Below are 20265 nucleotides of genomic sequence, written 5' to 3'. Positions count from 1 at the left end.
CAGCCGAACACAATATGACATGGCTTCTTTCTCGTATTCTTGCATTTCTGTGATTCTGTCAGAATAATGGACTGCGATGTGCTCAGAACTTATCAATCATGTCCCATTTCGGCCTGAATTCTCTGCTTTTGTGTCCTGAAGACCACTTTGTGGCATTACCGTAGTAGGTTTTGTTTCGAGCCCGATATACAGTTCGTTGCTGATACATGCCTTATTCTCTATGATACTGGTATTGTTTCCGACGATAGGGGCCTCGTACCATGCCTTGGGTTTGGCACTGTATGGGGTAAGAAGGCGAAATTGTTGGTCAGAGGCCCTTCTCAGGTGTATACCTGCTGAAGCCTGATCACGCTCGTCGCTGCCTTTGGCGTGATTATCGCAAACTGCGCGACGCGAACAGATCCAGATCGTCCAGTTCATCCATGCTGACGTTGCTTACTGGAAGGTTCTGCCTTAGCCGAAACTTGGCATCGCTCAGACTCTCGCTCAGACTCTCAAATCCCGTTGCTCGTTCAGGAATTGCTCTGAAGGATTCTGAACGGGATTTCCTGTTGATGGTCGCGTGGAAGATTCTCTCATCCTCTTCCTCGTAGTCGTTGTTGTCATTGTCTGACCAAAAACCTGCATAGTCTTTATTCTTCATAGCCTTGATGAGTCACGTGGCATCAGGCCAGTCTTTATCGTCGATATCGCTACCTATCCTACGATACAACAGAATACAGAGAGTATATCACGTACCTTGTAGCGCTTCCACTATACAAGAGAACACAGAGAGTATATCACTTACATTGTACATTTTCCACTATACAACAGAACTTAGAAAGTATACCTACCTACCTTGTGCTGATCCCATTTTACAACAGAATACAGAGAGTACATCACGTAATGTGTACCACTCCCACTATACAAGAGAACACAGAGAGTATATCACTTACATTGTACATTTTCCACTATTCCACAGAACTTAGAGAGTATACCTACCTACCTTGTGCTGATCCCACTATACAACAGAATACAGACAGTACATCACGTAATGTGTACCACTCCCACTATACAAGAGAACGCAGAGCGTATATCACCTACCTTGTACTGCTCTCACTATTCAACAGAACACAGAGAGTATATCACCTACGTTGTACCGCTCTCACTATACAGCAGAACACAGAGAGTATATCACGCACCTTGTACCGATCCCACTATACAAAAGAATATAGTGAGTATATCAGTTAATGTGTACAGCTTCCACTATACAACAGAACACAGAGAGTATATCACGTACCTTTGTACCTGTCCCTGTAACCTGCCAAATGCCCTTTTCTTTTCTCGTCCACGTGACTGCCTCTCTCTCAGCTTCTCGAGGTCTTTATACTCTGTCAGTTTCTCTTTCGTCGCCATTGCAGAGTTGATAGTCTATATATTTGTCACTTCCGTTCGCTGAAAACCAGTGAAGAACCAGTAAATGGACATGTATTATTTATTATAAACGTCACATTACAGCTATAACTGTTGTGTTCTAGTCGTTGTTTTTTAAACGTACATGATTTAGTTCATAAATTTTGTTTATTTACACAGTCTTTGTCCTGACATAATGACCGCTAACTGCAGTGGATATATAAGTATAAAAGAAATCACAAAACAATACTTACTATATTGGTCATCTGTCCATAACTGCAGTTCTTAACTTTTGTTAGGGTGGGAAGATTATGAAGTCATGTCATCTGTATGACGATGTATACAGTCTTCTATGGTTGAGGAAGCCGATACCAATAGTTACACTCAGTTAAATGGTCGAAATTCTTTACCTCACATATTCTCCCCCCCCCCCCCCCCCCCCCCACCCACACCCTCCCCCAAATTCGTCATTTCAGGTTTGTAATGTGTCCTAACGCTTAGTAAGGTTCAGAAGTTAAGGACACAATGGAGAAACTAGAGCGGGTCACTTTTGACAAAACTTCGTAAGTCGGTTTTTTGTAACGTTAATGTAGCACATGTAGGCCCCATATCACGTCGCTACATGATGTTTTACCCTGAATAAGAGAAACTCTGAATTACCAAATTTAGTGAAAGTAACCCCCTATAGGTCGGTTTATATTCTCGTTGATAAATTCTCGCCTGTAATACCAACGTTGGCACTCATACTGCTGTGGGCATACATGCGCATAAAAACCCTATCAACTTTGACATTCGTGTATTTTTTACATTCTGTCATGAGACTGGGTTACTTACCTTATGAAGAACACCGTATTATTATTTATACATCGGTGAAATCCCAGTATTTCCATCACTCATAAAAATGATATCTTCTCTAGTTAGATATCACTTTTGTTATTACATTGTGCTATTACACTGCTGGAGACCTTGACCGATAGACCGTGCCTCGTGGACCGCATCACAAGGCCGTGCACTTATATATAGTTCGCCAAAAAAGAAGTAGAAAATCTCCATGTGCTTACTTTACGTAAGTACTTATATTGCATTAGCATTAAGCACCTTTGTATGATCTGTAATTACTTACAGACAGCGTTTAAAATAGTAAAAAAGTTTTGTGGGCGCGGACGTGAACGAAATTGCAGCGCGTATGAAAAGAATCAGAAATACGACGAAGATGGCACATAGCTTTTTTTTCACTGAGGCTACAGATAAACTGATACGCATTTATATAAATATAGAGAAAATGTCAGAATATAAATAATAAATAGAATATTGCGCAGTGAAGATTGAATACCGTAAATAAATCTCTTGAAAAGTAGAAATGATAACCCGCGTTTCATGGGTTATCATTTCCACCTGTCACTCGAACAACATTTATGGTATTCAGCCTTTACTGTGCAATATCCTCTGTTAACTTAAGTGAATACTCTTCAGAGGATTTTTTTGTTTTGTTTTTTTGTTTGGTGTTTTACGCCGTACTCAAGAATATTTCACTTATACGACGGCGGCCACCAGGTGGAAACCGGGCAGAGCCAGGGGGAAACCCACGACCATCCGCGGGTTGCTGGCAGACATTCCCACTTACGGCCGGAGAGGAAGCCAGCATGAGCTGGACTTGAACTCACAGCGACCGCATTGGTGAGAAGCTCCTGGATCATTACGCTGCGCTAGCGCGGTAACCGACTGAGCCACGGAGGCCCCCTCTTCAGAGGAACTGTCTATCACAATATTATGCAGACTGATAATCCACACGTCTCAGATGGTCGAAACCTGAACCGAAACGTTGGTCGATATATAATATGATAAATGCTGATGTCATAATCGCGTCCCTCCAATGAAAAGACATTGAGAGCCAATGAAAACGTCATAACTTGATACGACGTTCTTTGATTGCATTACCTCCCTTCACTTCGCTATATGTATTGTACATGTGAAAGATAACGTTGTGAAAAACTTTGCAAACATGTAATAGTGGACAAGTGAAGCAGTTTATTGCCCCATTAGTACACGGTTTTAAAAAGGCGCGGACTTCGTGAAGTCCTCGTAATCGTGTCCTTTGCGTTTTCCGCGTGTTTGGTGTGGGCCGCCGTTTAAAAAAAAAACACGTGGTATTAGATGTCGCAAGTAATATTTTACGGCGTAAAACATTCCCCGTATGTTATCTGATGACTGATTGGGAATACTTTGTATCAAAACGATGTAAATAATAAATGTACACTAGATAAATTCAGTATAGTTCCGAAAAGTTCCGAAAGGTGTATCGTCTGGAGAGTAGGTTCAGGTATTGGCGTTTTCCGCGTGAAGGACGCACGGCACTTCCAACAAAAATCCTCCGCACCAATGCGGACAGTGCACAAATGCGGATGGTGCAAAAACATAATGACGTAAAACTGAAAATCAATGTATGCATAATATAACAGAAATTTCAAAGCAGATGCAGTTCTCAGTAGCACGGTCAACGTAAACCTGATGGATCTGAACACAAATATGTTATGATAACGGAGCTATGTGCATAATACATCGGGACCTCTGTATAGAAAGTTCATACAGCTGCTTCGCCTCTGTACACACTGTAAAGCGTAGCGCTTTAGGCTATTGTTATTCACTGTATATTCGAAGTGTAATGTTTCCTTTCTTGTGAATATAAAATCAATATCGTCCTTAACTCAGTCCTCCGTTAATGACAGGTGTGTTGATACAGGTGAGAACAGTGAAAAACGCCTATACCTAAACCTACTCTCAAGCCGCTACACCTTTCGGAACTTTCCGGAACTGTATTGAATTGATATAGTGTACATTTGTTTTATACATCGTTTTGATACAAATTATTCCCAATCCGTCGTCAGATAACATGTATATAACATCACATACAGGTGTACTGAGCAGCTCTTTAAGTCAAAGTTTTTTGACATCTCACCTTTTAACATGGACATTTCACTTAACGACGGACATAATGGCATGCAATACGACAAAAAGTATTATACACACGATGTCACACCATTTACAGATTTGCATATTTTATTACTCTACAGGTTATCTGTTTAGACCTTCATCAAAACAAATCAATTTAAGTAAGAAAGTTATTTATTATAATATATCCTATATGGTTCCAGCACGCTGCGCGAGACTGGTACATTGTACATGTGCAGTCGGCAGAAATAACATTTCGTCCTAAAGGCACATAGGCTCATAATCCCATTGTATATAACGTTGCGTGTTGAACTGCATGCTTTATCCCGGGGCATTATTTACTTAGGTAAAATGAATATTCATGACTCCTGTTCCTCATGTACCTGCCAGGTGAACCTGCCAGCACAAATGCTTTGGCAGTCTATCAACGCACCGGCATACAGCCTGCATTATAATGCATATTTAGATATATTGTTATGGTAACGTATCCCTCGGTAGCTTTCTGGTTTGCGCTTCACTGCCAGTAGTATAGTGACAATGTAACGCCGATGAAGAACCTGTTGGGATTCCGTAACAGCGACATCTGAAAACATCACTTCTGTTTCCGGAAGTGTCCGCATGCTGTCATTATCCACGCCTGATGTCGCGCCTGTCTGTGACGACATTATTGCCTAATTTTGCTTAAGGAAGTCGCAATTTTTTAGAATACTCGACACTGTCCTTCCTTGGATCTTTAATAATACACACTGCAATTGTGATGTCGATCATATGAACGGAGATTCCTTCCTCTATCGCAGTTAGACAGGTACCAAAACCTACGAATCCTGTACCATCAGGGAGATTCATTCAACTCCATGTGATCGGTAACGTTATGACCTGGATCCGTTATGTTCTTTGGAGGCTTACGGTTCCCATGCTCTGCCCGCTAGGTGAAGGAACGTTATTAGAGTCATGGCGAGCAGAAACGTAGCTGGCATTCTCTTTGTGGTTTCTGCCAAGTATACATTTCAAGTGATATGAAGAAAAGGCAAATGCTCATGGTTGCGTCATCATTGATCACGTGACATTGTTAAATCACGTAGGTGTTTGTGCATAAAATATCATAACTAGATCCCTACTTTGCGATCTGTCTGCACAATATTTTAGGTATCTGTGGATTGAGAACCAATTGTACTTTGATTTGAGTTCGCCCGTACATATTTGAGTATGACTGACAACCAGATTTTTCGACTGAGGAGACATTCATTTAGTAATCTGTTGGAATTCATGTCTACACACTTTTGTTCTTGGCGCTGAAATTCCAAAACCCTTTACAATGTGGCGATATTTTGAAAAGTCAAGGGTAGTTTGTCTTGGATTAACAACTATCTGCCTTGGTAGGTATTAACCATTTACTTTCAGTACATTATTAATTAATCAATTCATAATAATCGTGACAATGATGAATTGTAATTTGGTGCTGTTTTCAGAAATGTGAAAGTAGCAGAAACACTAAATGTTTAAAAAAAATTTCTTCCTTTTTTCTGAACATTATCCCTTTCGATACGCGAATTTCCAGTAGAGGTTTGATTTTGGACATCTTGTCATGTTTTCTACCGATGAAAGGGGAATATTGCTGTCAACAAGGCGAACAAAGCGTTCCGAAGCAAAGGGAGATGTCGTTTCGGAGTAAGTGATTGCATGGGGTTTAAGGTCGTACCTTTTCGGAGAGGATCGATGCTAAAGTATTCCTCGCATATAAGTTAGACAAGCAAAAGCATTGCATTGTTTTCAAGTCGAATGTTTCAATTGTGTATATAATCACAGAATGTCTGCACGGTAAAAAATGGTGGGTTGGCCAACACTGTTTTAGAATGTATAGTTTGCATGTAGTATAATATTAAATGAAGAAAGGTCGAAAGCACACGTGGTTGCAACAGGTTTCCATACTTTTTTGTCCTCATCGTTAATATTATACTTTGATATGTATAGGGTCCCTTCTGCCATTGTGGATGGCTTTTGCCCAATACTGTTTACGGTCTTTTTCCCTTTTGGTCCAGGTTTCACCAGCTACATTTTCCCGCCTCTTATCCATACTCGTACAGGGTTCAAAGTACGCCGAGTTTTCAATTAACAACTGCACTTTTCGGTCACACTTTCATACTCCTCACAGCGCAGGTTTCAGTAATACCGTATTCGAACCCATTTTTATACTTATTGGAAGCGCCGTCCACATTATTGGCGAAGTCACCGCCCGTTTGTTATAAGATCCATTGCTTGTTTGTAGACTTTCTCTCTAAATCGTCTGCCATTGAATTTAAGTGTCCATATATACCCAATTGCCAAATTTCCTGAGGTCTAAGTACCAAAATGTCCAAGTGTCCCAAATGCCTTAGTATCCAGGACCAGATGTGCACGTGTCCACGGAGGCAAATAATTTGTTAATGAAATACCTTTAGTTCTGTAGACCTGTTCCCTGGCATATATTGTACCAATGAATCAAATACCGAATTTGCCTGGTGTTTGCCTGGACGACGGACACTTTCATGTTTAGCATTCTTTTTAAAGTAGGATTCTCAGCCTAAATACATGCATATAAAATCATCGTAGGTATCTCTTGCATTCGGCGTAATTTCGATTCTGAGTTTAAACCGTCGACAGTCGCTTACCTTTCTCAGCATGTGTATTGTATTACTCAAATAGATCCAATTCTTTGTGATCAATCTCGAATAAGAAATAATGGAGGAAAATATCCTAAAACTAATCAACACAGAAATACTAACAGGCATTCTACGGCATTCTAACATTGATTAATAAGAGTTAAGTTCAAGTTTTGATCATAAGCTTTTACTGAGGGTATCATGATGGCTTCCGCTGAGGTCGTACGTGGGAAGTTCAGCAGCCTGCTGATGGTCATGGGTTTCCCCCGGGCTCTGTCCGATTTCTTCCCACCATAATGTTGGCCGCCATCGTGCAACAGGAATGTTCTTTGGTACGACGTAAAACACAAATCAAATAAATAAATGAATAAATTTCTTTAGAGTAGGCACAGTTTCCCTATGGGTTGTTTTATAACGCCATGCTCAAGAATGTTTCCCTTATTCAGTGATGCACAGACAGCCTTATCGGTGGAGGAAACTGGAGTGTCGGGGGTAAATCACTGACCTGTGGAAAGTTTCTAAGGAAGCTTTCCGACACGTGACGTACAGTTCTGCGTACAATAGTTGTGTCTCCAATGAACGTTAGACGGTGCAAAACGTTCCAAAAAAATTGTCACCAAGGCTCCCCCATTCAGTTAGAGCGGAGGAATCTACAGATAGAAGAGCTGCATGACCTACTTCTGGCGGCCATAGTGGAGTGCTGTTGATATACCAGTTCATGTTAACAGGACTCCAGTATGGCTGACTGCCTATTGTTCTCTCAGGGTGATGATGCCTCGCGCAACTCTTCTATTTCCTGTCTACGTGGTGTTGTTCCGCTTTTTAATATTTCTTGACATTCAGCTTTGGCTATATTGTTTCACCTGGAATGGATCCGTGTTTTTTCTCCTCATTGAATGATACCAACTCTCATCCATACTGATTCACACTGATGCTTATTACAAATCGATGAAATTGTGTTTAATTGGTGATTTTTGGTGGTGATTTTTTTCTTCGTTTATTTTCGCAGTGTTGGATTTGGCGATAGCTCATGAAACGGCCATTGATCTGGTTAAGTTTTCCACGGGTGATTCCCGTGTTAGAATTCCCTGCTTATGTTTTCGCGATGTCCAGCCAGAGAGCGTTAAGATTGTCACGTGGGACGTAATTAAAGGTGACTCGCTCGTGCCCCTCGACAGTGTTATTGTGCTTGAGGCAAGGCACCCAGAGAACATGTCTAATCCCAGAGAGGCTACCTGGAAGTACAGTTTAGGAGAAGGGCTATCTCTGCTGGTGGAGTCTCCAGAGTTGACCGATTCTGCTCGATATAGGTGTGAAATCGTCCTCAAATCTAACAGAACTTTGTCTTCGACTGTACAGCTGAAAGTACACGGTAAGGTACACAGCTTCATGTCTAACAAAACATTTTCCTCGACTGTACAACTAAAAGTACGCAGTAAGATACACAACTTCATATCTAACAGAACTTTGTCATCGACTGTACAGCTAAAAGTACACAGTAAGATACACAACTTCATATCTAACAGAACTTTGTCATCGACTGTACAGCTAAAAGTACACAGTAAGATACACAACTTCATATCTAACAGAACTTTGTCATCGACTGTACAGCTAAAAGTACACAGTAAGATACACAACTTCATATCTAACAGAACTTTGTCATCGACTGTACAGCTAAAAGTACACAGTAAGATACACAACTTCATATCTAACAGAACTTTGTCATCGACTGTACAGCTAAAAGTACACTGTAAGATACACAACTTCATATCTAACAGAACTTTGGCCTCGACTGTACAGCTAAAAGTACACAGTAAGATACACAACTTCATATCTAACAGAACTTTGTTATCGACTATACAGCTAAAAGTACACAGTAAGATACACAACTTCATATCTAACAGAACTTTGTTATCGACTGTACAGCTAAAAGTACACAGTAAGATACACAACTTCATATCTAGCAGAACTTTGTCATCGACTGTACAGCTGAAAGTACACGGTAAGATACCACAACTTCATGTCTAACAGAACTTTGTCCACAACTGTACAACTAAAAGTACACGGTAAGACACTGCAGCTGCACATGTAACATTACTTTGTTCTCAAAGTTTCCGGGGGAGGTTATAGCGCGCATGCGCGGCGCAGTTACCCAGAAGCCTTTCACCTATGCGGTTGCTCTGAATTCAAGTCCAGTCTTACTGTCCGGCCTTGCATATGAAGGTCTGTCAGCAGCGCGATTTCTTCCTACCATAGTACTGGTGCCGTGGTATATTTTATTTATTTATTTGATTGATGTTTTACGCCGTAGTCAAAAATATTTCACTTACACAACGGCGGCCAGCATTGTGATGAGAGGAAACCGGGCAGATCCCGAGGACAACCCACGACCATCCGCAGGTTGCTGTCAGACCTTCCCACGTACGGCCGAAGAGGCTGCCATCGTATAAGTGAAGTATACTTGAGTGCGGCGTAAAACACAATCAAACAAATAAATAAATAGACACAGCTTTTTGTCTAAAAGATTTTTGTTCCCGTTTGTATAGGCACGATAAGATACTACGTACAGCTTTTTGCCTAACAGAACGTTGTCCGCGACTGGCACGAGATACACAGTACACGTAATACACTAAACTTTTTGGGCTTTTTGGTTGCACTGATTGTTGTGACAAGACTAAAAGTCAGCAGCGAAACTGGAATGAATGATTATGGCTTAACGTCACATCGAGAATATCTCAACCATATCGTGGCGAGCGAAACTAGAATACACATATAAAGGTATGTATGTAATCTCATGCTGGGTATCGTAAAAAGTGACATACAGTTAGAGTTATCTCCCTTGTGAAGGATTCAGCTTGATGTGCAATTGCGGTACTAAATGCAGCAGAATGTATACATTTTATAATAACTGAAAAGTAATAACTAGATGGAAGAAAACAAACAGTGTATTTCCTCATTATGGTCAGGAAAATATGATGTAGCATTTATAAATTCGTATCATCTGAGATGACACATCTTAAAACCTGCCAAAGCTTGAAACATGCACCAAAGGAACGCTTCTAAATTATGATCAAATTATTTGTTACTTGGGATGGATAAAAATCAACAGCTGACTCAGATTAACGTATTAAGGTATTATCTCTAATTAAAAATTTGTCGATATAAATTATTTCTATCAGTGATTTTCAGCCATTTACATTGTGTATATATGCTTTGGGTTTGACGTCGTACTTAACAATGATGTCGTACTTAACAATTTTTCAGTCTTATGTGCCATGTAAAGTAGGTTGTTCCTATGAGATACCGGGTGTACATATAGCTAGCATGTTTGGGTTAAACACGGTTGCTGATTAATACAAATACAATCTTTGCGCATGATTCGTGTACAAAAACCCACAGGTCTGACCGTGACCGTCACAGTTTGTATTTTGTTTGAAGAACAAAAAGTTCTTCCTTACTGCACTGAAGCTGGCTTCTTCTGGTTTCTTCTCTTTGAAGATGCTACATGTCTTGACAAGAAAATCGATCAGCGCAAATCCATTCGAATTTTTCCTGTTTTCTTAGAATAGGCAAAATAATTACTTTTTACAAAATACCAGCCTCTTCTGTGCACGTTCTAGTTCCCAAAATCATTAATTAAATGTACTTAATTAAGTTTCTAAAATTTATACAGTGGATCGCATGATAACTTTCTCAAACTTCAGAATAATTTTTAAGACCACAAATTTTTGCCCAGACTCTCTGCTGTAGCCTCTTCAAAAATATATCGGAAATGGGTCGATTTGAACGTCCAGTTTTTGGCTGAAGAAGGATGTGTGAATCTTTTGGATTCTTTTTTTGGTGTTCACATTTTGTTCTGATTTATTGAATCCAAGGAAAATTGTTCAGTGTTTTGTCGCAGAGATCCCTTCTTGATAAGGGTAAATATTTAATCCCTCCATTAACTTTTCCTACAGACACATGCGTTTTATATTTACCTGGCAGATTCGTTCTCCCTGAACACGTCTTCGATGTTTTACCATCATTGACTTCTGTGTAAAATGAATTATCCTATTCAGACAAAATGTCATTATAATGATGAAACGTAAACTAATTCAGTTATCTGTTTTGATGTTCTGGTTGTTTTAAAACAAAGTTGGGTTTTAAGAGATTATTGCTAGCTGCTTAAGCCATGGTGCTCGGGGAGCGTGTAATTTGCTATTTATGCATTTATATGAGCAGAAAGAATTAAACGATGACTAAGGTAAACCGACAGGAGGCCATACTTCACTAGTAACGTGCGACAATTTGCCAGCTAATCGCTGCTCTAGCTTCATTCTTATGCAGAACTTTCAACCAACCAATCACTTTTCTTGTCCCAATTTACAAATCTCCAGATGACCAACAGCCGACACCGGATGCTGGCATTCGCCATTACGTCATTCCCGCCATCGTTGTAGTTGTACTCGTTATTGAACTCGGCTTCGTGTTTGCACTGTGGGTGAACCTTAGAGACCGCAGGCCAGACAGACAAGGCCTTAGCTACGTGGACATCTTTTCTCCCTTCCAAGGTAGGTTTTAATATTGGTAACATTATGTATTTGTGATTAGCTGATCGGTTAAAGATGAATGTATGTATGTATGTATGTATGTATGTGTGTATATGTATGTGTGCGTGCGTATGTATTTATGCTTGGGGGGTTTAAGAGGTACGTGTACTTTGCCAGTCATGTGACGACGAGGAGTCATTAGGTGTGTGTAGGGTACGGTGTCCGTTGTGACAAGGCGAGTCCAAGCCAACAAAGGTGCTGCCATCATGCGCTGAAGTATCATGCGGAAGACACCAGACATGACACCACGCCCATTAACATTACACTGACACCGAAACAACCAGCCCTGTGAGCTTGCTCTAGCCTCGCAGCGCTGAGAGCTAAGCGGGGCTTCAAATAAGTAAATCCAATCTCTGTTTACCGGAATATATAAATCTTGACGTTTGTTTACAAAAGACCTTTCCGAACTGCCAATCATGAACATGTACATGTAATAATATTGTTAAATAAAGGCCAACTGGATGTCCTATATCTTTGTAAGGATAGCTAAGACTACACTGACGCAACTGACACCCAAGCCATTTGGACTATGACACAAGACGCCAAAGACATAAATAAATCAATTACTCAGCTGAATCTCTTCAGTCTACCCTCTGTGCACACACTCAACCCAGCGCCGAACACCCGGCTTATGTATTGTCATATGTCTGTTCTAGTGTCCCCAAAGGCGTGGTACACAGACGCAGAAGAAGCCCCTATCCCACCGTGGAAAGTGGACCGTTCCAGGGAACACCGACTTCTCATGGAGGACTTGAAGTAAGACTCAGGATCACGTAACACTCTTAGGCCTAAGTCAGACTTTGTTTTCTCTCGCGGTATCATTCCTGGACTTAGATATATACTTAAGTTACCTAATTTTTGTTTTTAGCGTGAAGAACGAAGACAACTTTCAGTGTAGAAGTAGAAATGCCCAAGCTAAATGACAAGTTTGGCGCAGTACACTATTTCGGAGTTGAGTTTGACTTACATCTGAGCTTCGTGATCCTGGGACTTAAGCATCTTAAGACTTAAGTCATACTCAAACACAACTGCAATTAAAATGTTTTGGCCTGCCGGATCTTTTAAATTTGTACGCTGATTATTTACCGCGATATACAATCCACAAGTTGGGTTTTTTCCGTTGAAAGTTTCTGTTTATGTCTGGAGTCTTAATAAGTAATATGTTGCTTAATAAACATGGGCACTAGGCTTAAGAGTTAAGTCGTTAATTGACTATTAAAATTTTGAACATGATGACGAATTCTTTAAAACCAAACTCTAATGATCTAAATGGACCTTTTCTTTTGTCTTTCCTGAACTTTGAAAGTGATGGCTCTGTATTTGAGAGAGACTCTGGATTTGACGACAAAATGTCCGTGACAACGACCTCACGTGAACCGGAAGTGGAAGAAGTGGTTTGAGGAAGTGAAACGAGACAAGTCGAACGAGGAATGATTTGCATTCATGTGTCGCAGACACTAATGATACAGCTGTCGAAACTCTCGGAAACCGTCATTGGCAATAACTCTATACAAAGCCCGAGACATTCCCACAAATCTAAGTCAGAGACGTTATGGAGAATGTATTGTTGGAGACATTTTGTATTGTTAGCCCCAGTACACTGACTCGTGCAGATTGCAGTCAGTGAACTCGGACTGGAGATATTTCAGGTCTCCGTTGACAATGTTGTCTTTTATGGCACAAAAGACAACCATCTTTAAAAAAAATAAACACGGTCGGGCACTCATTGGCAAAATAGAATCTCACGTCAAGCCTCGCATATTTTATTAGAATTATTTTAATTGCGCTGCACTCGCTTTTAATGACCTAGAGTAGGCTCGGACCAAACGTCACTTAACACAGTTCCCAGCCGGAAGACATTTTGGTCATGTGAATGCTACCTTAACGAATCGTGTTCCAGACTTTATCTTTACATTAATTCTTCAAGCAGTAAACCTTCGGCACGAGGTATTCCTTACTCACTTTCTTTATTAAAGTTAAAAACAACTACAAACTATTCCCAATGAGGTTTTTACCTCTTATTGATTTGCCTGATTAGCGTTAATTTGACACCGTTGACCAAAATAAAAGTCACCCTAGAAGCAACAGTGGTCGTACGTTTGTGTGTGTAGGAGACCAGAGAAAAGTGCAAATACCACGTGTACCTGACAGATGAACTTGCTGATGTGAACCCGAGATCGGATCATACCCCGAGTAAAAAACTCTAAACATGGTAGTTGCTGCCGCCTTGCCTGGCGCTCAGCGCAGAGAGCAAGGAAATAGTTACAGTCAAGTTAGCCTACGCCGGGATGGCTTTGTCAAGTTGTTAAGTGCGACGTAAAACCATACATACTACTGAGGTGCGTTGCAAATAACACAGTCCAAACAACAGCCAAAGTTACTTGTTTATTTATTTATTTGATTGGTGTTTTACGCTTTACTCAAGAATATTTCACTTATACAACAGCGGCCAGCATTATGGTGAAAGGAAACCGGGCACAGCCCGGGGGAAACCAACGACCACCCTCAGGCCGCTGACAGATCTTCCCTACGTTATTGCGCCGTGCTCATGGTGTATGTGGATACAAAGAGGACGTATATCGCCCATCCCCCCCCCCCCCAACTATTATTTCGGTAACATTACAACGATATCTGCTTGCAAAATGTCGCTCACAATGTTAAGCTCACAGATTTTACAGGGAGCAAATCGTGGCCGATTAGTTGTGACGCTTGTATTTTAGCCGTTGTACGCTCTAAACATTAATCTGTTAATGATAACAGAAACTCTGTTGTCTGACACAATATTGTGTCATATTCAGTATAACACCATGTTAATCTGACAGAATCTTTATGTTGAATTAATAAAAAATGTGTGCTGTAGCATACATTCTAGCATCACCCAGACAACATACTTTCTGTTAAAATTAACAGATTAAGACACGGGGGTTGGGGTTGGGGGTGGGTTGGGGATGATGGTTCATTCCCAGACTGGACACGAAATCATCGATATGAAATATGCTACCACTTTTCTTGAGGTGTAGTAAGTGATGGATGACGCTCACGATCGTGTGAACATTCGGTTGGCCTTACATGAAGTTTATGATAGCGTCGACGAGCGTCGTCGATGGCTGATTTTTACCATGGTGCCACTTACAATAAGAGCATACGAGCGACATTTTAAACTCAACCGGCTAAGCGTATGAAGAAAATGTACTATATAAATTGTAATAAATTTTGCTTTAAAAGTGATTTCTAAACGGAGTTGTGATGATGACTTCATTTGCCAGAAGTTCCTCACAAATGGCTATGACACTATGACTGATGATAGTGTATGGGCACGTGTCTATATTCTCTTTGATTGATTTATTTATTTGATTGGTGTTTTACGCCATACTCAAGAATATTTCACTTATACGACGGCCGCCAGCATTATGGTGGGTGGAAACCAACGACCATCCGCAGGTTGCTGAAAAAACCTTCCCACGTACGGCCGGAGAGGAAGCCAGCATGAGCTGGACTTGAACTCACAGCGACCGCATTGGTGAGAGGCTCCTGGGTCATTACGCTGCGCTAGCGCGCTAACCGACTGAGCCACGGAGGCCCCTATATTCTCTTTGAATACATCGTTTTGTTAGTTGTGAAAAAATTTGCTGACGACAGCAGATGTATCACTTACAATTTGTTTCTGCACCACTTGGTTTTTACAATCGAGGAAAGTAATGTTGTTCACTTATCAGGTGAGTGACTTTATTCTACCCCTCGGGCTGACACCAGATCAAAGCGAATACCTATTCTTGGAGACAGGTAAATGGATACAGAGTGATATACACCTCCTCGTACGTCACCCACTAGTACCATGGTTTAAGCAGAATTAGTTAAAAATGCAGTGATGTCAGTTGCAATTTATTAGTGATTACTGGTGTCGAATTACTCAAAATACTGTGTTGCCATCATTCATTTATTTGATTTCAGTGTTTTACACCGTGCTCAGTTTTACCACAGCTGCAAAATTAGTGGTAGCAGCTTTAAATGTTGCGCTTCGTAATGATTTGTGTCTTGTAACATAATGTTTCATTACAACATTCTTAACATTTATAATGCGAAACGGAGCCTCCGTGTCTCGGTTGGTTAGCGCGCTAGCGCAGCGTAATGACCCAGAAGCCTGTCACCAATGCGCTCGCTATGAGTCCAGCTCATGCTGGCTCCCTCTCCGGCCGTAAGTGAGAAGGTCTGCTAGCAACCTGCGGAAGGTAGTGGGTTTCCCCCTGGCTCTGCCCGGTTTCCACCCACCACAATGCTATCCGCCGTCGTATAAGTGAAATATTCTTGAGTTCGGCGTAAAACACCAAATAAATAAATAAATAAGTATAATGCGAAACACAACACCTAAAAGTGTTAATTTGATGTCAGATTTAGTCTTAGATAACAGCATTTGTATAATCGTCTTGATAAAAGTTAAACTTTAAGTGTTACGCTATTGTCATTATAAATGACCCCCACCCCCCTCCCTTTCCACCACTCCCAAAATATGGAATTTAACATTGTTAAAATTATATAAACCTATAACATTTCAGTTTTACAAGAATCAACCGTACACACAAAAAACACTTGTGTGAACACAAACTTTGTTCTTTCCCACAAAGTGTCATAATTGAACAATTCAGTCTTGTGCTGACTAAACACAATGTCTTGTCTCTATTTCATTATTTCATTAACACAAACATGTGTGCTTCATATTTATGTAACTCATGGGGTAACTCGTTTCTGTGTTGAAGAAAAACAACACGTTACTGTGTTAGATTTTAGACTATGACTATTGGACTTCTCGCTTTTTGTCCAATGTCCTTTTTTATTTCTTTCTTGATTTGATTGGCGTTTTACGCCGTACTCAAAGAATATTTCACTTATACGACGGTGGCCAACATTGTGATGGGGAATCGTTTCTTCTTGTTGTTGTTGGTGTTGTTTTTTAAGTATGTTCCTCTCTACACTTCCTCCAAGAAGCTTGACTTCGGTATCTATGCAATATTTTGGCGATATTTTCTAGCTTTTGGTTGGTGGTTTTATATATGTTATTTTGTAAATCATGCACAACGTTTAATCCCGTAAACAAACCTAAAATCCATATTAACTTCGCCTTAACCAGGTAGAGGTCAGCTAAAGGTCAGTATATTACATAATACACGCATAGGAATAACGGACGTCACTGTACGCAACCTGACATCTGACACCCATGTTCAACCTCGGAACAACAACAACATTCACTTCCGAGGTTTAAGCTATATAGTAACACACAGCTACAGATGTTTAAATAATCTTGGATTCATTCGGCCTGCGTACCGTATGTTACCTAAACTTTCGCCCTCCAAAACTCCACTTCTTTCATCGGCGACTGAAGGTAACAAAATACTTTTTTTTGCTGAAACTTACATTTTCCCATTAGGATATCATCTTTCATGTACCTTTGCACAAAAACCTCAAAACACCTTTCCAAGACTCTCTCGTGGACGAAATTTTAGGTGAGCTACGGTAGTACCACACACGTGTATATACATAGATACATACACGTATCGGACAAGCATTCAACTTCACTGAGGATATTAGGCTTACAGTCGAAGGTCAATATGCTATAATGTTGTTATGCACAAGCCTATTGTTGAGACTCTATCGGTGGATGCGTAACCCAGTGCTATTCTGTGAGGGATCGGCTATATTATAGTGAACATTAAGCTGGTTATCACGATGGGGTGTCCCTTAAAACAGTCCCCCATGTTTCCAGCTCTATCCACTCCGCGTCCATGGGTACCGCCACAGAGGCAGACCCCGCCTTGCTTCAAGGCGGTGAAGCGAGACGAATCGTAACTCGCTGTGACCCACGCGCCAGCTACTTATATATGTGTTGCACACTGGCCATTGACATCAATATCAGTTCTAAGCGTTCACATCAATGGATTGAGGCTTCTAACGTGTTTGGTTATGATCCTTAGATTGTCTGCGGTTACACATTTTAGGAGAGGAATCATATTCTAGCAGTATGTCTTAAAACGCACTAAAGGCTACCGCACATCGTGGACGATGTACAGCTCTAGAGGTGTGATCTGATACCGGACATTCTGTATGGTGGGTACACTTATCCCGTCTCGGCCTTGACTTAGCACCCCCAAGCGTTCACTGAGCGAAATTTGACCCGATTCATAACCAGAACAACAAAAACAACAACAACAGACTGGCTAAATTTCAGTATTGTTATAGAAAGCTTCACATTTCAGTCTTACGGACGCCGAGCGCGTTAGAGATCCATGGCGGGCCTCTCATACCGAGGCATCTGTTGTGGAGGATCCATGGCCTGGTGGGTCGCCAATCACTTCGCCCGTAGGGCCTATGGATCCGTCCCTGCGGCGTGTCATCGAGAACTGATAAGACCATGCTGGCCGGCTAGAAGACATTTTATAGGCAGGAATCGCTCCCGCAGTGCTCTCTGGGCACGAAGCTGTACGTATCAGCATAGACCGGAGCTGTTCCAAAGTGTGTCACCGGAAAACATCGTATTGGACGCCAAAAACAGGTCGGTGTGTTTACATTTTAGTATAACTACCCACACACACACTTACCGCCCACCAAACATACAATACGAGAGATATTTAGCATACACCTGTATAGTGTTAATATATATTTATAATGTAATATATATTTTGAATTGTAGGAAAACAGAGAAAATTGCGAGTTGACTCACACGTATAGAACATAATTCATAAGTCACACTTATCTAAGTAGCTTTTGATAACTTACGCGTTCATATATAACGTCATATATAACGTATATAGTGCAATAGGCCACACGCGATAAAAGAACTGCGGCGATATTCCACATAACCTATGTAGGTATGTATGCACGCATGCGTGTGTGTATGTATGTATATATGTATGTATGTATATATGTATATATGTGTGCTTGGGGTGTAGCGTCGCAAATAACAATCAGTCATATGACGATGAGGAGTCAAGAGATGTGTACATATATTGTGTCTTTTTGTGGCAGCCAGAGTGCTGCCACCATTGAAGCATCATGTCGCAGACACCAGACATGACACCAGACATGACACCAGACATGACACTCCAGTTCATATTGTACTGACATCGGGCCAACCTGTTGTGTTTCCTTCTTGCCTTTCTCTCTCAGTGCTGAGGGCCAGACTAGGAAGCAACAAGTAGCTAGGTCTAACATTTATGTCTTTGGAATGACCCGTTCCGGAGGTCTAACATTTATATCTTTGGCATGTCCCGATCCGGAGGTCTAACATTTATATCTTTGGCATGTCCCGATCCGGAGGTCTAAAATTTATATCTTTGGCATATCCCGATCCGGAGGTCTAACATTTATGTCTTTGGCATGACCCGATCCAAAGGTCTAACATTTATGTCTTTGGCATGAACCTATCCGGAGGTCTAACATTTATGTCTTTGTCATGACCCGATCCGGAGGTCTAATATTTATGTCTTTGGCATGACCCAATCCGGAGGTCTAATATTTATGTCTGTGGCATGACCCGATCCGGAGGTCTAATATTTATGTCTTTGGCATGACCCGATCCGGAGGTCTAACATTTATGTCTTTGGCATGACCCGATCCGGAGGTCTAACATTTATGTCTGTGGCATGACCCAATCCGGAGGTCTAATATTTATGTCTGTGGCATGACCCGATCCGGAGGTCTAATATTTATGTCTTTGGCATGACCCGATCCGGAGGTCTAACATTTATGTCTTTGGCATGACCCGATCCGGAGGTCTAACATTTATGTCTGTGGCATGACCCAATCCGGAGGTCTAATATTTATGTCTTTCGCATGACCTGATCCTGAATTTCATATAATGTGCCAGAGCTGGAAAAATTCAGTATATTTAAATAGTGTTGTCAATATCACTGAGACTTATGCTGATGAGGGCATGTGAACAAGTTTTATTCGTGATTTAATCCGTCAAATGTATGGAAAAAGAATGACCAGTTTGAATGAAAGTTTCTAAATGCACCAATGTAACCTGATTCACGTGCAAAAAGTCTGTGCGGTGTTGGTATGTGTTTTTACGATCGCCATGGTGAACAGCTGGAAACTGTATTCTTCGTCATTCATATTTATATACGACTATTTTTGAGAAATATATCAGCACGAGCAGGAGCATTCTTTACTTGGTTTATTTTATTTATTTATTTCATTGGTATTTTACGCCGTTCTCAAGAAAAGACATTCTGATCATAGATCTGACCAGAATGCGGAACGGAAAGGGGCTGTATAATGAAAACACCACAGCATACAGAAAAAAAACAAAAACCGAAAAAAAAAAAAAAACAGCACCAACGACATTGTGATAGTTGGCAAATGGTCACACATAACGCGTGAAGTGTGGCCTTTAGCCAAACCTGTCACAGAGGTTTGTAATGTTTGTTTTGCTTGGTTGGTGGCCTCTGGCTGTAATCTTTCCAGTAGAATGGTTTCACCGCACAGTGCCTACCAGGAAGCGTAAGGTTTTTATTTCGGTGAATGGTTGACAGCACAAGTACTCGCTCTGATTGGTTGGGTCGTGTCGCCCCGACCTCGTCTGTAAAACGCCCTTGTTTCGGATTTTTAAGTTATGTGCGATGGCTTTTCAGGCATTATCACGCGAAATGTGTAATGTTCCAACACACACGGCAAACCAAAATTCCTGATGTGACTATAGT

General features: G+C 40.9%; 2 protein-coding genes across 2 annotated transcripts in view; both read left to right on the top strand.

The window, feature by feature from the left end:
- Positions 1-5279: 5279 nt before the first annotated feature.
- On the top strand, positions 5280-14161 carry LOC135464170 (uncharacterized). Its single transcript, XM_064741670.1, has 5 exons — positions 5280-5717; positions 7990-8352; positions 11357-11530; positions 12226-12325; positions 12876-14161. The coding sequence occupies exons 1-5, from the start codon at positions 5657-5659 to the stop codon at positions 12967-12969; spliced, it is 792 nt and encodes a 263-aa protein (XP_064597740.1). The 5' UTR covers positions 5280-5656; the 3' UTR covers positions 12970-14161.
- A 3449-nt stretch (positions 14162-17610) lies between these two features.
- LOC135463646 (glutaminase liver isoform, mitochondrial-like) overlaps positions 17611-20265 on the top strand; it is a 55409-nt gene continuing 52754 nt past the window's right edge. The window contains exon 1 of the mRNA XM_064741008.1: positions 17611-18113. Within this exon, the coding sequence (XP_064597078.1) occupies positions 17848-18113 (266 nt within the window). The 5' untranslated portion in view covers positions 17611-17847. The remainder of the gene's footprint in view (positions 18114-20265) is intronic.

Source organism: Liolophura sinensis, chromosome 3 (assembly GCF_032854445.1).
Source record: "Liolophura sinensis isolate JHLJ2023 chromosome 3, CUHK_Ljap_v2, whole genome shotgun sequence".
NCBI lineage: Eukaryota > Metazoa > Mollusca > Polyplacophora > Chitonida > Chitonidae > Liolophura > Liolophura sinensis.
Note: the sequence above shows the minus strand (reverse complement) of the source record. Positions and strands in the feature narration are given on the sequence as shown.

Coding starts and splice junctions, on each gene's coding strand:
- LOC135464170 (XM_064741670.1), top strand. CDS start 5,657: ATGTGGCGATATTTTGAAAAGTCAAGGGTAGTTTGTCTTGGATTAACA. Junction 5,718..7,989: donor ATTAACAACTATCTGCCTTG/GTAGGTATTAAC, acceptor TTATTTTCGCAG/TGTTGGATTTGGCGATAGCT. Junction 11,531..12,225: donor CATCTTTTCTCCCTTCCAAG/GTAGGTTTTAAT, acceptor TGTCTGTTCTAG/TGTCCCCAAAGGCGTGGTAC.